Source organism: Sarcophilus harrisii, chromosome 4 (assembly GCF_902635505.1).
Source record: "Sarcophilus harrisii chromosome 4, mSarHar1.11, whole genome shotgun sequence".
Taxonomy (NCBI): domain Eukaryota; kingdom Metazoa; phylum Chordata; class Mammalia; order Dasyuromorphia; family Dasyuridae; genus Sarcophilus; species Sarcophilus harrisii.
The window spans coordinates 94043587-94063562 of NC_045429.1; the positions used below are offsets into that span (position 1 = coordinate 94043587).

General features: G+C 39.2%; 1 protein-coding gene across 3 annotated transcripts in view; it reads right to left on the reverse strand.

Annotated features, from left to right (window-relative positions):
- TMEM9 (transmembrane protein 9) overlaps positions 1–11590 on the reverse strand; it is a 35900-nt gene extending 24310 nt beyond the window's left edge. The window contains exons 1-3 of one of the 3 annotated variants that reach the window (XM_031937117.1): positions 11512–11590; positions 10774–10877; positions 7995–8086 (exon numbers count right to left, since the gene is read on the reverse strand). In XM_031937117.1, coding sequence (XP_031792977.1) covers positions 7995–8086; positions 10774–10877; positions 11512–11521 — 206 coding nt within the window. In that variant the 5' untranslated portion in view covers positions 11522–11590. Of the gene's footprint in view, positions 1–7994; positions 8087–10773; positions 10878–11016; positions 11309–11503 lie in introns of those variants that run through there. The other 2 variants (XM_031937118.1, XM_031937119.1) reach the window with 2 other exon arrangements.
- Between the last annotated feature and the right edge of the window lie 8386 nt (positions 11591–19976).

Consider the following 19976-nt stretch of genomic DNA (forward strand, 5'->3'; position numbering starts at 1 on the left):
AATGAGGGAGATAGTCCTGGAGGAAAAGAGCGTGGAAAGGGATATGTGGAAGTAATGGGGGGAACAGCCAGGGCTGGGAAGAGAGTTTCAAGTGCCCAGAAGACCCTCACTGACCACATACCACATTAGAACATAAACAATTCTAATTTTTAAAAAATTTTGAGCTTCAATTTTCCTCTCTATCTTTCCTCCTCCTCCTTAAAATAAGGAATTTGATATGGGTTACACATGTAAAACATATTTCCAAATTAGTCATATTATTGAAACATATCAAAAGGAAAAAAGTTAAGTGAATTTAGTATGCTTTGATCTGCATTCAGAGTACATCAAGATATAAGCAATTCCACAAACACATTAATTGAGGCTGCATGGTGTAGAGGAAGGTATGCTAGACTTGTTGCCAGAGGACCTGTATTCAAATTCTGACTCTGCTATTTACTATACTTACATGATCTTGGTTTAGTTTTATAACCTCCTTCCTTGGCTAATTTCTAATATGTAAAATTAGGGGGTTGGACCATATGGAGGAATCAAACTCAAATAAAAATTGGAGACACTAAACAATACATAAAGATCTCTGTGGGTGGCTTATTGACTTAGACAACCACACATTCACATTACATAAGTTCTGTGGTGTTTTTATTTATTTTGTTAATCATTTCCCAATTTGGGCTGCTAGATAGCACTATGATACATAAAGCACTAAACCTGGAGTTAGAAAGATTCAACTTCATTAGTTCAAATCTGGCCTCAGGTACTTACTGACTTTGTAACTCCAAGCAAATAACTTTACCCTGTTTATCTCAGTTTCCTCATCTGTAAAATGAGCTAGAGAGGGAAATGGCAAGATACTCCAGTATCTCCCCAAGAAAACTCTAAATGGGGTCATGAAGAGTCAGACAGAACTGAAAAATAATCCAACGACATTTCCCAATTACATTTAATTTGGTTGTTTCCTGGGAGTATTGTGGCCAGGTAATACCATGTTTGTGTCTCTGGATTAGCAATCACTAAGATCCTTTTGATCATTGAAACTAGAATACCTGATAGCTTACAGTGTGATCACAGCATTAGGAAGTAGGGGAGATAAAAAGGTTAGATAAAACCCAGATTCAATCCTCGATGTTTAGGCAAACTGAGAAAAATTCACATTTACATAGAATGTTAAGGTTTATAATTACTTTCCTCACAGCCCTTCTGTAGTATGATTAACCCTATTTCACAGTGGAGGACTCTGAGACTTTGACAAGCCAAAAGACTTGTTGAGGATGAGGATGCAAATTAAGATTTTGACTGCAGGTCCAGAGAACAAATTCGCGGGCCTTGGAATGGGCCCAGGCTGGGAACAAGCATATCTCATGTTCCCAATGTTGGTTTCAGAGGCTTTCAAAGTTTTCTCAAAATCCTAGATTCCTCGACTGCTCCAGTATGGACCTGTCATTAATGAATGTTTCTAACTCTTTCCTGAGGATATCTCCCCTTCTCTGGGTGAAATGACTCAGATGACACTTTTTTGGTTCCCACTCGGCTTCTTTCAAGTTTTAAGGGGCTGCCACATAGGTCTCATTCTGATAGCTGGTAAACAAGTGATTGCTAAGTTTATACATTGCCCCAAGGAAGACGCCTTAGAAAAACTCATTTGCTGAAAGTGGCCTAGCTGTACCTGATCTAAAACTTATTATAAAGCAGTGGTCACCAAAACCATTTGGTACTGGCTGAAGAGGCTAGTTGTTCAGTGGAATAGATTAGGTTCACAGAATAAAATAGTCAGTAACTATGGCAGTCTACTGTTTGACAAACCCAAAGAATCCAGCTTTGGGGATAAGAATTCACTATTTGACAAAAACTGCTGGGAAAATTGGAAATTAGTTTGGCAGAAACTAGGCATTAACCCACACTTAATACCATACACCAAGACAAGATCAAAATGGGTTCATGATCAAAGCATAAAGAATGAGATTATAAATAAATTAGGAGAACATATAGGATAATTTACCTCTCAGACCTGTGGAGGAGGAAGGAATTTGTGACCAAAGAAGAACTAGAGATCATTATTGATCACAAAATAGAAAATTTTGATTATATCAAATTGAAAAGTTTTTGTACAAACAAAACTAATGCAGACAAGATTAGAAGGGAAGCAACAAACTGAGAAAATATCTTTAAAGATTCTAATAAAGGCATCATTTCCAAAATACATAGAGAATTGACTCAAATTTATAAGAAATCAAGCCATTCTCCAAATGATAAATGGTCAAAGGATATGAACAGACAATTTTCAGGTGATAAAACTGAAACTATTTGTTCCAAATCATTATTGATCAGAGAAATACAAATTAAGATAATTCTGAGATACCACTACACATCTCTCAGATAGGCTAAGATGACAGGAAAAGATAATGATGAATGTTGGAGGGGATGAGGGAAAACTGGGACACCGATGCTTTGTTGGTGGAGTTGTGAACGGATACAATCTTTCTGGAGAGCAATTTGGAACTATGTTCAAAAAGTTATCTAACCTTTGATCCAACAGTGCTACTACTGGGCTTATATTCCATAGAGATATTAAAGAAGGGAAAGGGACCTGTATGTGCCAAAATGTTTGTGGCAGCCTTCTTTGTAGTGGCCAGAAACTGGAAATTGGAATGGTTGCCCATCAACTGGAGAATGGTTGAATAAACTGTGGTATATGAATGTTATTGTTCTGTAAGAAATGACCAGCAGGATGAATACAGAGAGGCTTGGAGAGACTTATAGAAACTGATGCTGAGTGACATGAGCAGAACCAGGAGATTATACACTTCAACAATACTATATGAGGATCAATTCTGATGGAAGTGCTTCTCTTCAACAATGAGAAGATCCAATTCAATTCCAATTGACCAGTAATGAACAGAACCAGCTAACCCCAGTGAAAGAACACTGCGAAATAACTGTGGACCACAACATAGCATTTCCATTCTTTCTGTTATCGTTTGCTTACATTTTTGTTTTTCTTCCCAGGTTATTTTTATCTTCTAAATCCGATTTTTCTTGTGTAGCAAGACAATTGTATAAATATGTATACATATATTATGTTTAACATATACTTTAACATATTTTCCTCTATGAGACTACCTGCCATCTAGGGAAGGAGAGGAAAAATTGGAACAGAAATTTTTGCAAGGGTCAGTGTTGAAAAATTACCCATGCATATGTTTTGTCAATAAAAAGCTATAATTTTAAAAAAAACCAACTCATTTGCTTTTTCTTCAAAGACTGCATAGTGCTAAAGTACCTGAACCTGGAGTCAGGAAGATCTGAATTCAAATCCAGTTACAGACACTTACTGGCTATGTGGCTCTGGGTAAATCACTTCACCTTGCTTGCCTCAGTTTCCTTATCTGTAAAATGATCTGGAGAAGAAAATGGCCAACTACTGCAGTATCTTTGCCAAGGAAAACCCATGGTCGTGAAGAGTCAGACATGGTAGAAGTGACTGAATAGCTTTGAATAGCTACAACAAAGTCCCAGTTCGTTTCCCTGGGGCTGTGCCTTCTCCTTTTCCTTGTTCCTGGTCTTGGAAAGGTCAGAGGGGACTCTAGAGGCATCCCTTGCTCAATAGACTTCCAACAAGAATTGGGAGAATGGTACAGTGGAAAGATTGAAGTCCTAGACTAAAAGTTCATCAGAGACTTTGCTACTTGGGAGAATGTGTGGGGAAGGTGGAATTGCTAGGGAGCCACATTTTGACTTCCTTGTCTTTTGTCTTTTTCTACCTCCTTGGGTCCTTCTGAGAGGATCAATGATACCAGAATACTCTTTGTGGAGCATCTCAAGTTAGAGAAATACAGCAGATGAACCATATTTTCAGAGGCAGTGTGTAGTGAATAGAATGAGAGCTTTGTAGTCAAGAACACTTGGTTTCCAATATAATTTGTCATTTACTAACTTTGTGACCATAGGCAAGTTAGTCCTTTGCCTCCGTTTCCTCATCTACAAAATGAAGGGATTGGACCAGGTGGTATAGTAGATAGAGCATCAGATGAACTTGGATCTGGGAAGGTCTAGATTCAAACTGTTCTTCAGATACTTACTAGCTATACAGCTCTGGCTAATTCATTGAATTTCAGTAGAAGGAGTAGAGTGAACCCTTCCATATCTTGGTCTATGAGGTCACTGTGGACCAATTATAATTATTAGATAGAACTGGAAAGCATGATAGAGATTATTCAGTCCAACATTCCCTTCTCTGGAAGAATAAATATAACATCTGTATGAGTAAGTCAGGAAAACAATAAAGATGAGACTTCAGCCCTTTAAAAGATTACAAATTTCATCAACACAGACTGCAAGATCTTTCTTGGAAGTTTGTGAGACCACAAAAAAAGTGGTCTTGGCAGTTCACCATGTGATCTCTCTTCAAACATAGCAGGCCACAGTATATATTAGTGACCACAAGTCTGCTCAAAACTTTGGCAGCCTGAGTGAACTTGGCAAAACTGTGTCCCACCTACAAGATCTCTAAGAAAGCAGGGTTCCTCTCCATGGAACAGTAAGACCAGAAGCCTCTTGGGGACAGTTTAAAGGTATAAAATTGGTGGCATTAGAATTTGTAAAATGTATATGACAATACATACTATACATTTTACAGGAATGTCATGAGGGGAGTGTTCTGTAAATCTGAATATCCTTTATAAATATGAGCTATTTAGCCTAATATCCTTTCCAATCTGGATCTGTGATTCTATGAACTCCTTGAAAGTTGCAGTGATCACAGGTGAAAACTAGAAAAAATATCATCTCCATTTCTGGTTTTTGTTTACTTTTTGGAGATATATTGGGGTCAAGACAAGTAAAAAGGTCAAAGCTTCTTAAACCATATCCCACATATATGAAGGGGATGCAAAATTATGATTTATTATCAATAAATACTTGGTTTATTTTATATTCCTATGTACCAGGGTTGAAAAAAAAAATTCTCAGACACAAGGGGATGGCAAGTGGAAAACATTTAAGAAGTCCTGCCATAGAGGGCACTGAAAAAGCTGGGTTCAAATTGTGTTACTAGCTTTGGGACTGTAGGCAAGTCATTGAATCTCAGTTACCTAGAACGAAGAAGATTGATCTGATAAACTCTAAAGTCTCATTCAGCTTAAAAATGTATGATTCTATGGTTGGATCTTGTGTTGGCTTGAGGAAGGGACAGGAATGAATGTCTTTATGGTGTTTTTCAATTCAGCATCCATTTGTCAAGGGCCTTCTTTGTGCAAAACATTCTGAAGAGTTGGAGAAAATGTAGAAATTAAACACAGTGTGGTCTGCGTCTGCAGGAAACTTCTAGAGGCAGGCTACTGACTTCAAAGCCTGCTTTTCATAGTTATGGGATGTGTGACTCTGGGCAAGTTACTTAGACCCTCTCAACTTGCTTTAAAGGTCAAAGCCCCTGCAGGCACAGAGAGGCTGTGATCTCAACTCTTGCAAAAGGATAACCCATGATTCAGATCATGAGTGAGACCCAGACAAGCAAGGGCTGCGATCAGTAAAATGAGAGGGCTGCATTTTCTGATCTCTGAGGTTCGTTCCTTCCTGCTCCTTCCCGCTCTCATGAGCCTCCAACCCTTTGACGGTTGCAATTACTCCCAATGAACACATGAGGACAGAACATTTCCATTGCAGGTTGTTTTTTTTTTTTTTTTTTAACTGAGACATCTCATTCGTTCTGTAATATAATTAGGTTTGTAATTAGAATTCAAGGAGAACCGCAAGCCTCTGAGCCGCTCTATTGTTCTCCCCAAAATGCTGACTGGCACATCCCAGCAGGCAAGGGTGGGGGCTCTGACTGGCAGAGGAGAAGCAGGGAAGGATGAAGGGAAAGAGGAAACTAAACTTGCTCCCTTGAACTGGAGCACTCAGGCCATCTGGTCAGGGTTTCCCTGTCCTGGGCCTCAGCTTGAGGACCAAGGGAGGCAGTGACCTCAAATCTTATAATAGGATTAGCCACAATCCAAGTTGCTGAGTGAGATCCAGACAATTAAGGGCTGCAATCAGTGATGAGCACGAGAGCACTTTGGATCTCAGGATGCTGCACAGGGCCTTAGGGACCACCAAGGCTGACCCTCTTTACAGATGAGGCCCAGAGAGAGCTTCAGCCACTTACCCAAGCTCTGACAATCTGAGAGCCAAGCCTTCTTTCCACTATACCGAGCACTTTCCTCATAGAATAACCTTACGGTTAAATGGTTAGAGTTTTGTTATTCCCATTTAATAGATGAGAAAACTGAGGCTAAGAACTATTCCTTTGAATTGTGGAAGGTGCTAAGTTAAGGTGACTTTACAGAGGGAGTTACTCAGACTAGAATTAAGATTTTCCCAGAGCCAGATGGACGACCGACATTCTCCACTATACTGCATGGTCCCTTTTAAGTATCACACTTCAAAAAAGCATCCTTTTCTAGATTCCCAATTCTGACCACTGAGGGGAAGAGAAGGAAGAAAAACAGAGATTGCGTGGGGCCCCAGAAGGAGACCACAAGTCTTGGTGCATGCAACGCTGGGGAGGCAGAGAGGGAGGGCTGCTAACATCTGCTCCAGCACTCAGTGAAGGAAGGGATGGTGGTTTTGGACAGTGCTGGTGTGTGGCCAAAGTCCAGCCAGATACTTCATCCAGTCATTCATGGCTGCTGGTAAAAAGTACAGCCACCACAGCTAGTGGGGGACCTCTTCCCCGACATTAAGTCTTAAGGGTTTGATGGAATCTGCTAGGAATGGGCAGGAACTGTGATGGGGTGGAAAGGTGGAGGAGACCCGGATTCTAGTCCTGGGACTGTTGTTAAACCTGTCAGGTAGCCTTGGGAAAGGTGTGACTCTGAGGCTCTGTGACACTATTCCAGGAGGAAGTACAGCTGGGCTTGGAGTCAGGCAGACTTGTGTGATTAGCTGAGTCTCCGTTTCCTCAGATGTAAAATGAAGAATAAAAATGACTATAATTCCCACCTGCATAGTAGTGAAAATCAAAGGATATAGTGTGGGTAAAATACCTTGCAAACCTTAAAGTACTTTGCAAATGACGTTACTATTGCCTCCAGAGGTATAGGATAAAAAACTGAAAAGAGTATTAAGGATCACCGAGGCCTACTGCATGCTTACAGAAAAGGTAACCAAGAAAAAGTTCATGAAGTAACAGAGAAAGGATGTGAATTCAGGACTTTGGACTTCTGGTGTTTTTTCTACTTCAAAACCAGTTTTGCCAGCTTGTGGGCTTCTAAGAATCAAAAGGAATAATGGAAATGAAAATGTTTTGAAAAAAAACACCAAGAATTGTCTATTTTCTTCCCTTTTTTCTCCCTCTATTTCAGAGAGTACTTCCCCACCTTTCCCAATCTCAGTATATATATGTAGTATCAAAAAACTTAAATTTAATAACCTGCCCTTGACCAAATAGCCACAAGGTGGCACCACAGGCAATAGTCCTGAGCTCAGAACTTGCTGACTAGCCTTGGGCTAGCCACTTACCTCTGTCTCCCTCAGTTTCCTTATCTGTAAAAATGAGCTGGAAAAGGAAATGGCAAACTACCCCGGTATCTTTGCCAAGAAAACCCAAAATAGGGTCATGGAGAACTGGACACAAATGAAATGACTCAAAAATAATGAAACTGCTAAACCCTTTCATTTGGAGGACCTGGGACCCCATTTCCAACTGGCAGAGTGACTCTCTATATCATACTTCCTCAGTCTCTCCAGGAAATAGCCATGTTTCCCAAGGGATCTATGAAAAAAACAGGTTCTAAATCATCCACAATCAGTCTTTAACCCCATGTGTGGCAGGTGTATAAATGACAGAATCTAGGAATTACAACAGACTTCAGGGACCATCTAGTCCCAGTCACAGCTAAACAGCAATGTCCTCTAAGCATCCCTGGCAAGTGGCCATTGAGCCTCCACCTGAAGACCTGCAGTTCTGGCCCAGTGATACCTCCTGAGGAAGGCACCATGAGGAATAGTGGCTGACTTACCAGTCTTTCTGTGACACATTCTGGTTGTAAATGTGTCCACTGATGTTACGGTATGGTGGGCAGATACATTTGCACCGGATGTCTTCAGAGCTCTGGAAGAGAACAGAAAACAAAGGTTATATAGCAACCATCAAGCTTTGTAGTTAAGTGCTTCCTGTGTCTCAGTAACTGAGCTAATTGCTTTATAATGATCTCATCAGAGCTCTGCAACTACCTTGGCAAGTAGGTGCTATTATTTCCATTTTACAATTGAGGAAACTGAGGCAGATAGCACTAAATAACTTGCTGTCCCACAAAGTATAAAAGTTCAAGGTTAGATCTGAACTCAGTTCTTTCTTACTCTGCCTTATCCATACCATCTAGCTGCCCAACAAGCAGTGCTAGACACTGGAGAAATAAAGGCAAAAAACCCAAGCTCTTATTAAAGCTCTCTCTCTCCACTGATACAGAATGACACCTCTCTTTAATAATTATCAAATTTGATTTTCCACATTCATCTTTCCTGGATCTAGGCTCAGCTCGCAAATGGAAGGCTGCAAAATCACTGGACCCTCACTGTCCTGTACTGGATAAAAGCTACAGGCCTTGAGCACTGGAATAGATCAAGATCGTTAGAACCTAATCTTGAGTCTGCCACTATGTAGTTGTGTCACTGAGCAAATAACTACTTAACTTCTTTGGGCCTCAGTTTCCACATTTGTGAAAGAAGAAACTAGATGATTTCTAAAGTTCCTTTTGGTTCTAAAATTATGTGATTCTAGGGTTCTAAGTAAGGCAGCCAGGTGATGCAATGGACAGAGCAAAGGTCTTGCCTCAGGAAAATTTGAATTCAAATTTAGCCTTAATATTTGTCAGCTGTGTGATCCTGGGTGAGTCACTTAATCCTGTTTGCCTCAGTTCCTTCATCTATATGAGCTGGAGGAGGACATGGCAAATCATACTAGCACCTGTCATGAAAAGTTAGTTACAGCTGAAACTCTTGAACAACAATAAATGGTACAAAGTGGGTCTGGGGAAGGCTGCCTAGGTCTGTGAATCTGGGAGTGAAAATATCATGACCTCACAAGGGGGCAAACAAAGCGATGGAAAAGATACTTGTCTTTGATCCAACTTACAATAACAACACCAGACTTTGACACAGCACTTTAAAGTTTGCAAGGAATTGAAATGTATTATTTCATCCAAGCATCAGAGGATCCTGGGGGAATAAGTACTACAAATCTCCATCTCACTTATTTTGCTGATGAAGAAAGTGAGATAGGTTAAATAATACATAGCAGTCAGAAACAGCATTCAAGTCCAGGTCTTTCTGATTTCAAGTATATACTCTAATCTAATCACTCCACAAATATTTATTAAGTATCTACTTTGTGCCATGAATTGTGCTAGGTGCTGGGGATGATAAAAATACAATAAATATTCAGTCCTTTCAGAATATTTGAGATGCTATTGGGAGTTTCCTTCGGCAGAGACACTGGAGTGTTTTCCCATTCCCTTCTCCAGTTTATTTTACAGAGGTGGAAACTGAAGCAAATGGGATTAAGTGACTTGCCTGGAAACTAACAGCTAGTAAATGTCTGACTTTAAACTTGAACTCTATTTTCCTGACTCCAGGCCAGACATTGTATCCACTGACCCATGTAGCTGCCCCAAATGAAACAATACCTATTTGCGAGAATTTACATTGTAATGGAAATAACAACCAGGACATATGTAAGTATGTACAGAATATAAAGGAATAAACAACAAATAAATACAAAGTTAAATATAAGGTAGTTTGAGGAGAAGGAAATTTTGTAGTAAGGGGATCAGAAAAAGGCTTTTTAACATCAAAGGGATTCATTCTATTAGTATGCTGCCTCTGTAATAGCTTCAGTACGCAGGGACTGTATTTCATTGAATTTTTAAAGCTTCTCCAGGGCCCAGCATATTACTCAGTAGACAGTATACCCTTGATAAACATCTGTTGAACTGATGAGCAACACAGAGATGTTCATATATTCACGAGTTGTAGCTCAATTTTTCCTTCCCTCAACCCACACAAAAGAACCAGAGAATCAATATATTAAAAGTTTATAAAGCACTCTCCTCACAACAATTCTGTGAATGGGGAGAGCAATTTTCCCTATTTCCCAACCGGAGGAAACAGACCATGAATAAGAGAAGCCAGTGGGAACCTGCACTGAAATTCAAGTTTCCTGACTCCAAGATGTTAAGATGTGAGAAGTGGGGGTTGAGAGATCTCCTGACAGCAATGGGGTCCCCCTTGGCCTGTGGCAGGCTTTGCGAAAGAATTTCCAAATCCCAATGAATAAAGGGGAGCAGTTTATGGCAAGAATGGGTTTATTATGCTAAGACGAGAACTTTCTTAGCAGACAAAATCCTGTTGGGATTTTTGCAAAGGTCTGGAGACTCACAGAGTTGGTTCTTCTTGGCCGGAAGCTAGGGATCTTCCAATAGAGGGTGGTCACATGCCCCAGGCCAGGATCTCCGTTTGAATCGGAGAAGGAGATTACTTATCTGGGAGTTTCTCCTATAAACAGGAGGGTGGGGCCCCTCCCAGAGGGGTTTGAGATTTCCAACTCAGGACCACCCTTCCCACCCCCCAGCCCCAGGATCCCTGTCCGTATCAGAGTGCTGGACCCCAGGACTTGGCGTAGACCTTGGATCCCCAAGTACAGCGGGACTTCAGGGAGGTGCTGCGTGGGTTAGGCTGTGGCCGTAACTAAGTAAACCAGCAGACCCAAACGTTACACTCTCCTCGGCCCACCTTCCTCACCTTGCCTGCCTGCGCTGGGGAGATGGTCGCACACCAGGCCAGCAACACCAGAGGTAAAAGCTTCATGCTTATCAAGGCTCGCTGGGTCAGCATGACCAAATCGCCTGGAACAGAGAAAAGGCGTTGGGGAAGGGGGAGGGGAGCGAAACCAAGATTCAAATTTTCCTCCAAGTCCCCAGAGCCCAAGTTATTGCAGCCCGTTGAGCTTGACTAGGAAGCAGGACATGCGGCTTCTTTTTCTACCTGCTTCTCTCAGGGAAGAGACCTCCTTCTGGGTCTCGGGCCCCCCGAGGGCCAAAACCTGAGAGAATAATTCCGGAGGGCTCTGAGGTCAGGGGGCCCTGCTCGGTGCTCTGAGTTCCCGGGACAGGGCTGTGTGCAGACAGACCGGACTGATATTCCGCCACCCGGACCTTACGTGTCTCGTGCGCTGCCTGCCCCCCACCCCGAGCCCGTGCGCTCTCAGCGCCTGCATCCCAGGGCATCCCTCTCCGCATCCAGGGCATCCCTCTCCGCATCCCGGTCCCCACTCCCCATCCCAAGCTGCTCCAGCCTCTCCCCCTGCGCAGGCCCAGAGCCCCGGTATCCCTCTCCGGCCCCGCCTGGGGTCAAGGCCTGAAGTCCGGAGCCCACCACGCCTGCAGAGACGGACCCGAGTCGCCCGCACCCACCCCCGGCGCCCCGGGGCCCCGAGCCCCCGCGCCCCTCCCCAAGTAGTCCTGCAGCGAACCTCCGAACCTCTCAACATCAGCACCGGGCCCCGTACGGCCCCGCCCCGCTGCGGCTTCTATTGGCTCTCGGAGGTGTCCCTCTCCTCAACTCGGGCTGTCTCCTCGGCAACCAGGACCCGCCTTCTTCGGGGAGGGAGGGGGTTGTGGAGTGCCGTCAGGGATCGTAGGGCATTTCCTAACCTCAATTGGGCAAGAAAAGGGAGCGTCGCTGAATGAAGGGCAGAAAAATACAAGTCTGGAATTGGAAACGTCCATAAAACATACATAGATTTCGAACTGAGAAGGTACCTTGCATCGCGTAGTCCTCCGGAGCCACGACTCTGCTGTAAAACCCCTCAGGTCAAGCGGTCAGCCTGCTTTAGTGGAAAGAATGCTGGATTTCTGGTCTGGTCTATCTTTGTGGTCTTAGGCAAGTCCCAACCTTTGTAGGATTGCGTTTCCTTATCGGTAAAACAAGAGGTTTCGGTAAATGGCTTATACATTCTCTTCCTGCATTCAATAGATCTCGGACCTTATGATCCAAACCGCACACTTCCAGCGACGAGAAGGTCACTTTCTGCATCATTTTGATGATTATGAAACTCTTCATTTATACTGACCTGAAACAGACCTCCGTAATTCCCATCTATTAGTCTTTTTTTTAATACTTAAAAAAATACTTAAACTTAAATACAAAATGAGAAAAGAAAACAAAAAAACATAACCATGAACACAGCAGACCACTGGAGAGGATTCAATATAAAACAATAAATTTCCATATCAAGAAAACTTATATAATAAATACTACACATTGTTTTAAAAATTGTTGAGTTTTTCTTTGTTTCCGTGGTTTTCTTTTGTTCTCTGCTATTTACTTTTTACTCTATTCTTCCACTCCACAAGGCTACAATTAAACATGGAAATAAATATGTATTCTATATGTATGTATATACACATATATGGATATATATACACATATATATATATACAATACATATGTATATACACACTTAGATATCTATAAACATACATATAAACTCATACATATATAGGGAAGTCGACACTTCTATCACCTTATCATTTGTTTCTCTGAAGGTGGATAGTTCCTTCATAGATACAAGTTATTTCCATAATTTTCTGAATCAAACAGCTCAGCATTTCCTATACCACAGCAAGTGTCCAGCCTAATCACATTCTATCTGAAAGATTGTCTATGAAAGTTTTCTCCCAATTTTCTGCTTTCATTTTATTTTTGGATACCTGTGTTTAATTTATATATGAGAAAATTTTAATTTAAAATAATATAGTTTAAAATCTGATTAAAACTTAATATAGTTTAAGGTTGTACTACAGTTCCCTTTGATTGTCCTGACTCAGTTTCCCTGAACTGTTCTACCTCAGTTCCTAATTGTTCTGTTCAATCCGCAACACTACCACTCCCTCCTAATCATGATGATCCAGATAAGGAGAAAGACCTTCTATCTTAAACATCATCAGAATGTTGGATGCTCCTCCTCATCTCAATTTATCAGGATGTCCAGTGCCTGCTCTTACCCTGTCAGAACCGGATTGATAGTCCATTCCAGCTCTCAGTGCTCTGACTCCACTCCTGCCTCAGTCTACCCCTGTAGCTGAGCCATGTTTATATATATATATATATATATATATATATATATATATATATATGTCATTGAGAACTCATTAGTTGCTGGATGCTTTGGACATCAGCCCTGGGGGCAGCATGCCCCCAGCATGATCTCTCCATTTCAAATAAAATATTAAAACTCTCTAATCTCTATCTTGCCTCAGTTTCTCCAGCATTACATCTTTTTTCCTGTTTTTTTTGAAGTTCCTGATCTTCTGTGTTTCTAAATGAACTTTATTATTTTTTTCTGACACATTAAAAGAAATTTCTAACTAAAATTTCTAATGCTAATAATTTTTAGTAATTTAATTAGAATGACATTGAATTAATAGGTTAGGTAAAATTTTCATTTAAAAATTATATTGGCTTTACCTAGCCATGAACAATTAATATTGTTTCAGTTATTTAGATCTGAGTTTATTTGTATAAAAAGTGCATTGGACTGGTCTTGATTCTATTTTCTAGGACAAATCAAGGGGCATCTTCAACTGTCCTGACATGTTTTGCCATGACTTTGTACAGCCCTCCCCCACTTAAATCCAATTCTCTTGCAAATCTAGACACCCCTCTTTGAAATGAACGACAAATAACAAAAGCACCATAGTGCATAGAGTGCTGGACTTGGAATCTGCAAGTTTGCATCCAGCCTCAGAATCTTACTGGAGTTACCCTGGGCAAGTCACTTAAACCTTATTTGCCTTAGTTTCCTTATCTGTAAAATGAGTTAGAGAAGAATATGATAAACTACCCCAATATTTTTACCAAGAAAACCCCAAATGGGATCACTGAGAATTAGACAATTGGACACAAACAACTAAACAAGAAATCCAAGAAGTAGTCTTGAGATATTTATTAACCCATTTATTGTTTGCTTATCTCTACTATGCACAGAGAGGAGAGATATAATTAAACAGTAGCTGGGGTAGGGGGGCGGGGGGGGAGGGACGGGCAGATCTTGTAAGAGTTTTTTGAGATTGGGGGAGACCTTCGTGTGTTTGTAAGCAGTAGGAAAGCATCCAATAAATAGGGGGTGAAGATTGCTGAGACAGTGAGGATAATAGAGGGCAGTAATTTTCTGGAGAAGGCTAGATGAATCAAAGGCAAGTCCTTGAGGTCCCCAAACTTTAGGAATGCTATTGTTTTAACAATCTATTTATCAAGGATCCTAAAGTCTCTAGGTTTTAGGAGTGCTATAGTATAGTCTCAGAAACTGCTGACTGCCAGATAACTATCTACTGGTCTACGATGACAGAGTTTCTGAGACAAATGGTGAGGTGCACACCAGACTACTCCTCAGTTCTACCTCTGGGCCATAAAATTAACAGATCAGTGACATACATGAAGAACCAAATTTCTGTTTTTCTGTAAATTTGTCTTCTTGCTCCTGGTTCTTTGCTAAATCCTTTTGGAACTTAGCCTGCTTTAATTGGCAGTACAATTATAATAAACTTTGGCCCTTGACTTGGAGATAGGTCTTTTGAGATACCTCACACCACCAGTCTGCAACCCCAACCTTTTGGAGGTTCCTTTTGAACCTCAACACCTTGGCTGGATCTTTTCATCTGTAAAATAAGAGAAAGAAACTAATTGGTTTCTGGTTTTTCTCTGGATCTATGGTCTATTTACTATAGTTAAGAATTCTCTGTGTCCATCATTGTATAAAATACCACTCTTTATTCTCTATTTTTTTTTTTTTTTAAAGATATGGTCTTTTTATTTAGGCTAAGATTTTATTTGGTGTTTGTTATTGTATATGGTGTAAGTATTGGTTTACATCTAATTTCTGTCAAAACACTTTTCAATTTTCCCAGCCATTTTTGTCAAATAGAGTATTACCCTCAATAGGTGGTCCTTGTATTTTTCAAAAACCATGCTACTGTTGTGTTGTATTGTTTTATCTTCTCATTTTTCAAATTAGATTGTTCTTGTCCTTCAATCTCAAAGCTGACCAGGATATCAGAGATGCCAAGATATGCAAATGAACTGGATTTAAGTAAAGTGGGGCTGTGTAAAGTCACCAACCTCACTTTCTCCTCCAGAACCATCTGGGCAATTGCAAGATATAGATCAAGATGACTAGAGATGGCCCTGATGCAGTGGGAAAGTTTGGTCTTTTAAAGCCAATGTCTTTAACAGGTGTTAGTTTTGACTGAAGCAACTGCAGATTAAAAGTAAAAGGATTTGTTCAAGGTCTTAAAATGATAAATATCAGAGCAGGAATTCAAAAGCAGTTTCTCTTGATTTAAGGTCTAGAAGGCCTTCCACATTGCTTCTAGGCTTTTGATTCTAAATCTATTGCTAGCAGTGTGCCCTGACATAACTCTGCCCCACCTCCCACACTACTTCCATCTCAGCCCAATTTAAAGGTGTAATAATGCTTTTCAGAATTAAGAAACTAGCTGATAAACTTTTAAACATGAACTGATACAAAATGAATAAACAGACGTGGGTATCAACATATACAATAAATGCAGCAATGTAAAAGGAAAGAACAACCACCACAAAACAATTGAAAATAAATGCTGCAAAATTTAAAAAATAAGCTTGGCCCCAAAGAAGAAATATGAGAAGATCATTCCCCTTTCTCCACAGGTAGGTATTCATGGGTGTAGCTTTTGGGTATGCTAGCTTTTCCTCCCACTGTATTGGACTTCTTTGCTGAATTTTGTTTTCTTTCAATAAAACATGGTTCTCTAGGAGAGAGTGTGAGCAAAGATAAAGGGGATATAAAAACAAAAGGTATAAATAAAAACTTATATTTGAAAATATATGAGCAGTTAGGTGACATACTGAATAGAGTGCCAGGTCTAGCATCAGAAGGATTAATCTTTCTGAGTTCAAATCTGGCATTGAACACTTATTAGTTGAGTAACTCTGGGTAAGTCACTTAACCCTGTAAAATGAGCTGGAGAAGAACATGGCAAACCCTTCTAGTACTTTGGTCAAGAAAATCCCAAATGGGATCAGCAACTGAAAAACTACTAAAAATAGTGTTCAAAACAACAGGCTAAATGTTATGCCATAGTCTCCTTGAGGTCCTCCTACCTCAATTGCTCTGCCCTAAAACCCCAAGCTATAATCATTCCCTCTTAAATATTTGATGAGATAAAGATCTTGTATCTTTAGGTTATAAACACTCCTACTTAATGTTTGACAAGATAAAGGTCATCTATTTTAGACATCATTAGAATATCAGTAACCTCTCCAGTACCTCCCTCCATTATGTTATTCTAGGTACCTCCCCTCATTAGATTATCCCCATCCAGGTATCTCCCCCAATTATGTCATTGATCTTGTTATCCTATAAATTATGTTGCTGTCACAATACTCAGGGCTGGATACTTTGAGAGGAGAGTCCTATCCAGTCAATTGATTTACTCTCCAATAAATTAATAATCAAATTGTTCTCTAATCTCTATTCTGACTGTTTCTCCGGCATTACATTGTTCCAATGATCTTGTGATGAAAAGAACTATCTGTACCCACATAGCAAACTTTGAAGACTATGTTTGGATCACAACATAGTATTTTCACTTTTTTTGTTGTTTGCTTGTATTTTGTTTTCTTTCTCATTTTTTTTCCTTTTTGATCTGATTTTTCATGTGCAACATGATAATTGTGGAAATATGTATAGCAGAATTGCACACGGTTAACATGTATTGATTGGATTGTCTGGGGGAGTAGGTGGGGGAAAGGGAGGGAAAAAATTTGGAACACAACGTTTTGCAGAGGTGAGTGCTAAATTATCTATGCAGATATTTTGAAAATAAAAAGCTTTAATAATAATAAAAAAGAAAAGGCAAATAATTAAAAATGTAAATTAAAAAAATGAATACATTAAATCTCAAAACTCATTATTTCTCCCCATCAGGAAATCCTATTATCCCAATTTTCCTTTAAAGGGTTCTTCAGATTAGAATTCTCAGAGCTTTCTTTGTTTCTTCATTAACCACCCTCACTCTCTCCTCCCAACTTCTAGGCCAGTTCCAAGTCTTCAAGCAAATTCCATCCTTACAGGTTCTGCAGAATCATTCTCCGCCCCCCCAACTATTATTCAACTAACATTTGAGTTTTTGTATAAGATTCCTTCCAAACTATTCTCCCTGCTTCTAATCTTTCCTTATCTTCCTCAAACAAAGTCTTATCTTATTTTTCCATGATTCAATAATACCCAGCTTCTCTCCATTCCTATTGTATTCTGTCATTGCTCTTCAATGTGACATTCAGATAACTGTAATTGGTCATTTTGGTAACATATATTAGAGAAGATCTAGATTTTGGTCCCACTTTTTCATTTTATAAAGCTTAAGGCCCAAAGACAAATAATTTAGTCAAGTTATCTGAGGTCAGAAAAATCTCTTCATCATCCTGTCTCATCCTACCACTAATCTCTGCATTTATTAATTTGATTTGCCCAATTATGTGTTCATGACATGATTTTTATAGAGTACTGTTCTTTTATTCTCCATCAATTCTTGTCTCTTCTTTCTCAAAACCCTGCTCCAACAAACCTACACTATTGAGCCATACATGAAACTCTATCTTGAATAGCACTTTATCTAATCTTCTCCAATACATTTATGTATATATTGTATATACTGTATATACATTATATATTGTATAAATGTATATATATACAGTATATATTGTATATAATGTATATACTGTAGTATAAGTGCCAAGCAACTCTGGCACCTTCCCTGACTCCCAGGGTCAGTTTGACTGTTTGGGATTATTAATTATATAACTAATGGTCTGAGCCACCATCTAATATGCTGATCACTTAAGTAAGACATTGTTTCAATGGAGATAACAATAAGGGAAACAAAGTAATAAATACATTCATATTCTCTTAGCTCTCCCTGCTCCTTCCATTGAGGAAGCAAGAAAAACAAAGCCCCACTTTTTGCCTCTCCCATATTTTCTGATAGCTGTGTTTTTAAAAACTCATGCCTTGCTCACATAAACTAAATCCTTATTTGTTGATGTCATCATACTGTCATTAGACATTCAGCATTGTGGGAAAAGAAAACAGAGATATACTCACTATATCTTTGCTGTGTTTAGATCTTAAACTAAATGGTAAACTTTAAGCGGAAAATCCCAACTCTTAATTAAAGTATAAATTTCCACTAGTTTCTACTATAGTATTCAGCCCATCATATATACTTAACAAAGATTTAAAATTTAAAAATTGAATTTTTCATGAATGACTATCCAATAAATTTACTTATTTAATTTTTTTGTTCTTTTATTTATTTTGTATTGTTTATTTTTCTGGTTATACATATATATTAATTTTTTAAAAATACACATTTCTTTATGAATCATATTGGGAGAGAAAAATCAGAACAAAAGGGGAAAAGAGGGAAAAAATGAACATGGCATGTATTGATTTACATTCATTCTCCATAGTTTTCTTTCTGGATGCAGATGCCATTTTCTATCCAAAGTTTATTGGGATTGCCTTGGATCACTGAACTCCTGAAAAGAACGAAGTCTTTCATAGTTCAGTATCACATAATTTTGTTGTTATTGTGTACACTGTATTCCTGGTTATACTTGTTTTGCTCAGTATCAATTCATGTAAATCTTTCAGGGCCTTTCAAAAATCAGCTTGTTTATCATTTTTTATGGAACAATAATGTTCCATTGCTTTCATATACCATAACTTATTCAGCCATTCACCAATTGATGGGATCCACTCAATTTTCAATTCTTTGCTACCACAAAAAGAGCTGCTACAAACATTTTTGGACATGTGAGTTCTTTTCCCTCCTTTATGATTTTTTTGGGATACAGACTCAGTAATGACACTGCTGGGTCAAAGGGTATGCACAGTTTGATAGCCCATTGGGCATAGTTCCAAATTGCTCTCCAGAGTGGCTGGATCATTTCACAACTTCACTAACAATGCATTAGTGTGAAATGGCTATTTATTTAACCACAGTATTTGTCAGGCAATGGTAATCCAGAAGGAAAGATGGAATATTAGCTACTCAATTCTACACCGGGTCCCGTATAGCTAGACCCCGTTTAATTTGGAAAATGTCCTGGAGCTTCCTACTTTTATTTTTCCTGAGGTCAAGTACACTTGCTTTTCCTCCTCCCCCATATCCCCAAGACCCAGATCCTTCTACATACTTCTGTTGACTTTCCCTTAGAAGCACCCTATACCTAACATATTATCCTTCCTCCTTCCCCATCTCCACTCCTAGTTCATATTAGCATATCTACCTTTAGAACTTTCAGAGGTAATTGGTTGTCTTATTGCAGCTCTTATCTAGTAATTCATACTCACAAAAAAACAATAAAGCGAATCACAGAAAAGTGACAAGTACCTATAAAATAAAATTTTTTAAAAGTCCAAAAGATTGGACTAGATGTCTATAGCCACTTTTAGCTCTAACAGTCTAAAATTCTTTAAGGAATAGTATATAAAATATATATTCTAGAGATAATTGCATTATGAAAGGAGAGTTAATAATAATTTATATGTTTTTGTTGAGTCATTTTAGATTTTTTTTTGTTAAAGCTTTTTATTTTCAAAACATATGCATAGACAATTTTCAGCATTCCCTCTTTCAAAACCTTGTGTTCCAATTTGTTCCCCCTTCCTTTTCCCCTTACCCTCTTGCCCTAGATGGCAAGTAATCCAATACATGTCAAAATGTGTGATTCTTCTATACATATTTCCACAATTATCATGCTGCACAAGAAAAATTAGATCAAAAAGGAAAAAAATGAGAAAGAAAACAAAATGCAAGCAAACAACAACAAAAAAGTAAAAATACATGCTGTGATCCATATTCAGTCCTCACAGCTCTCTCTCTGGGTACAGATGACTC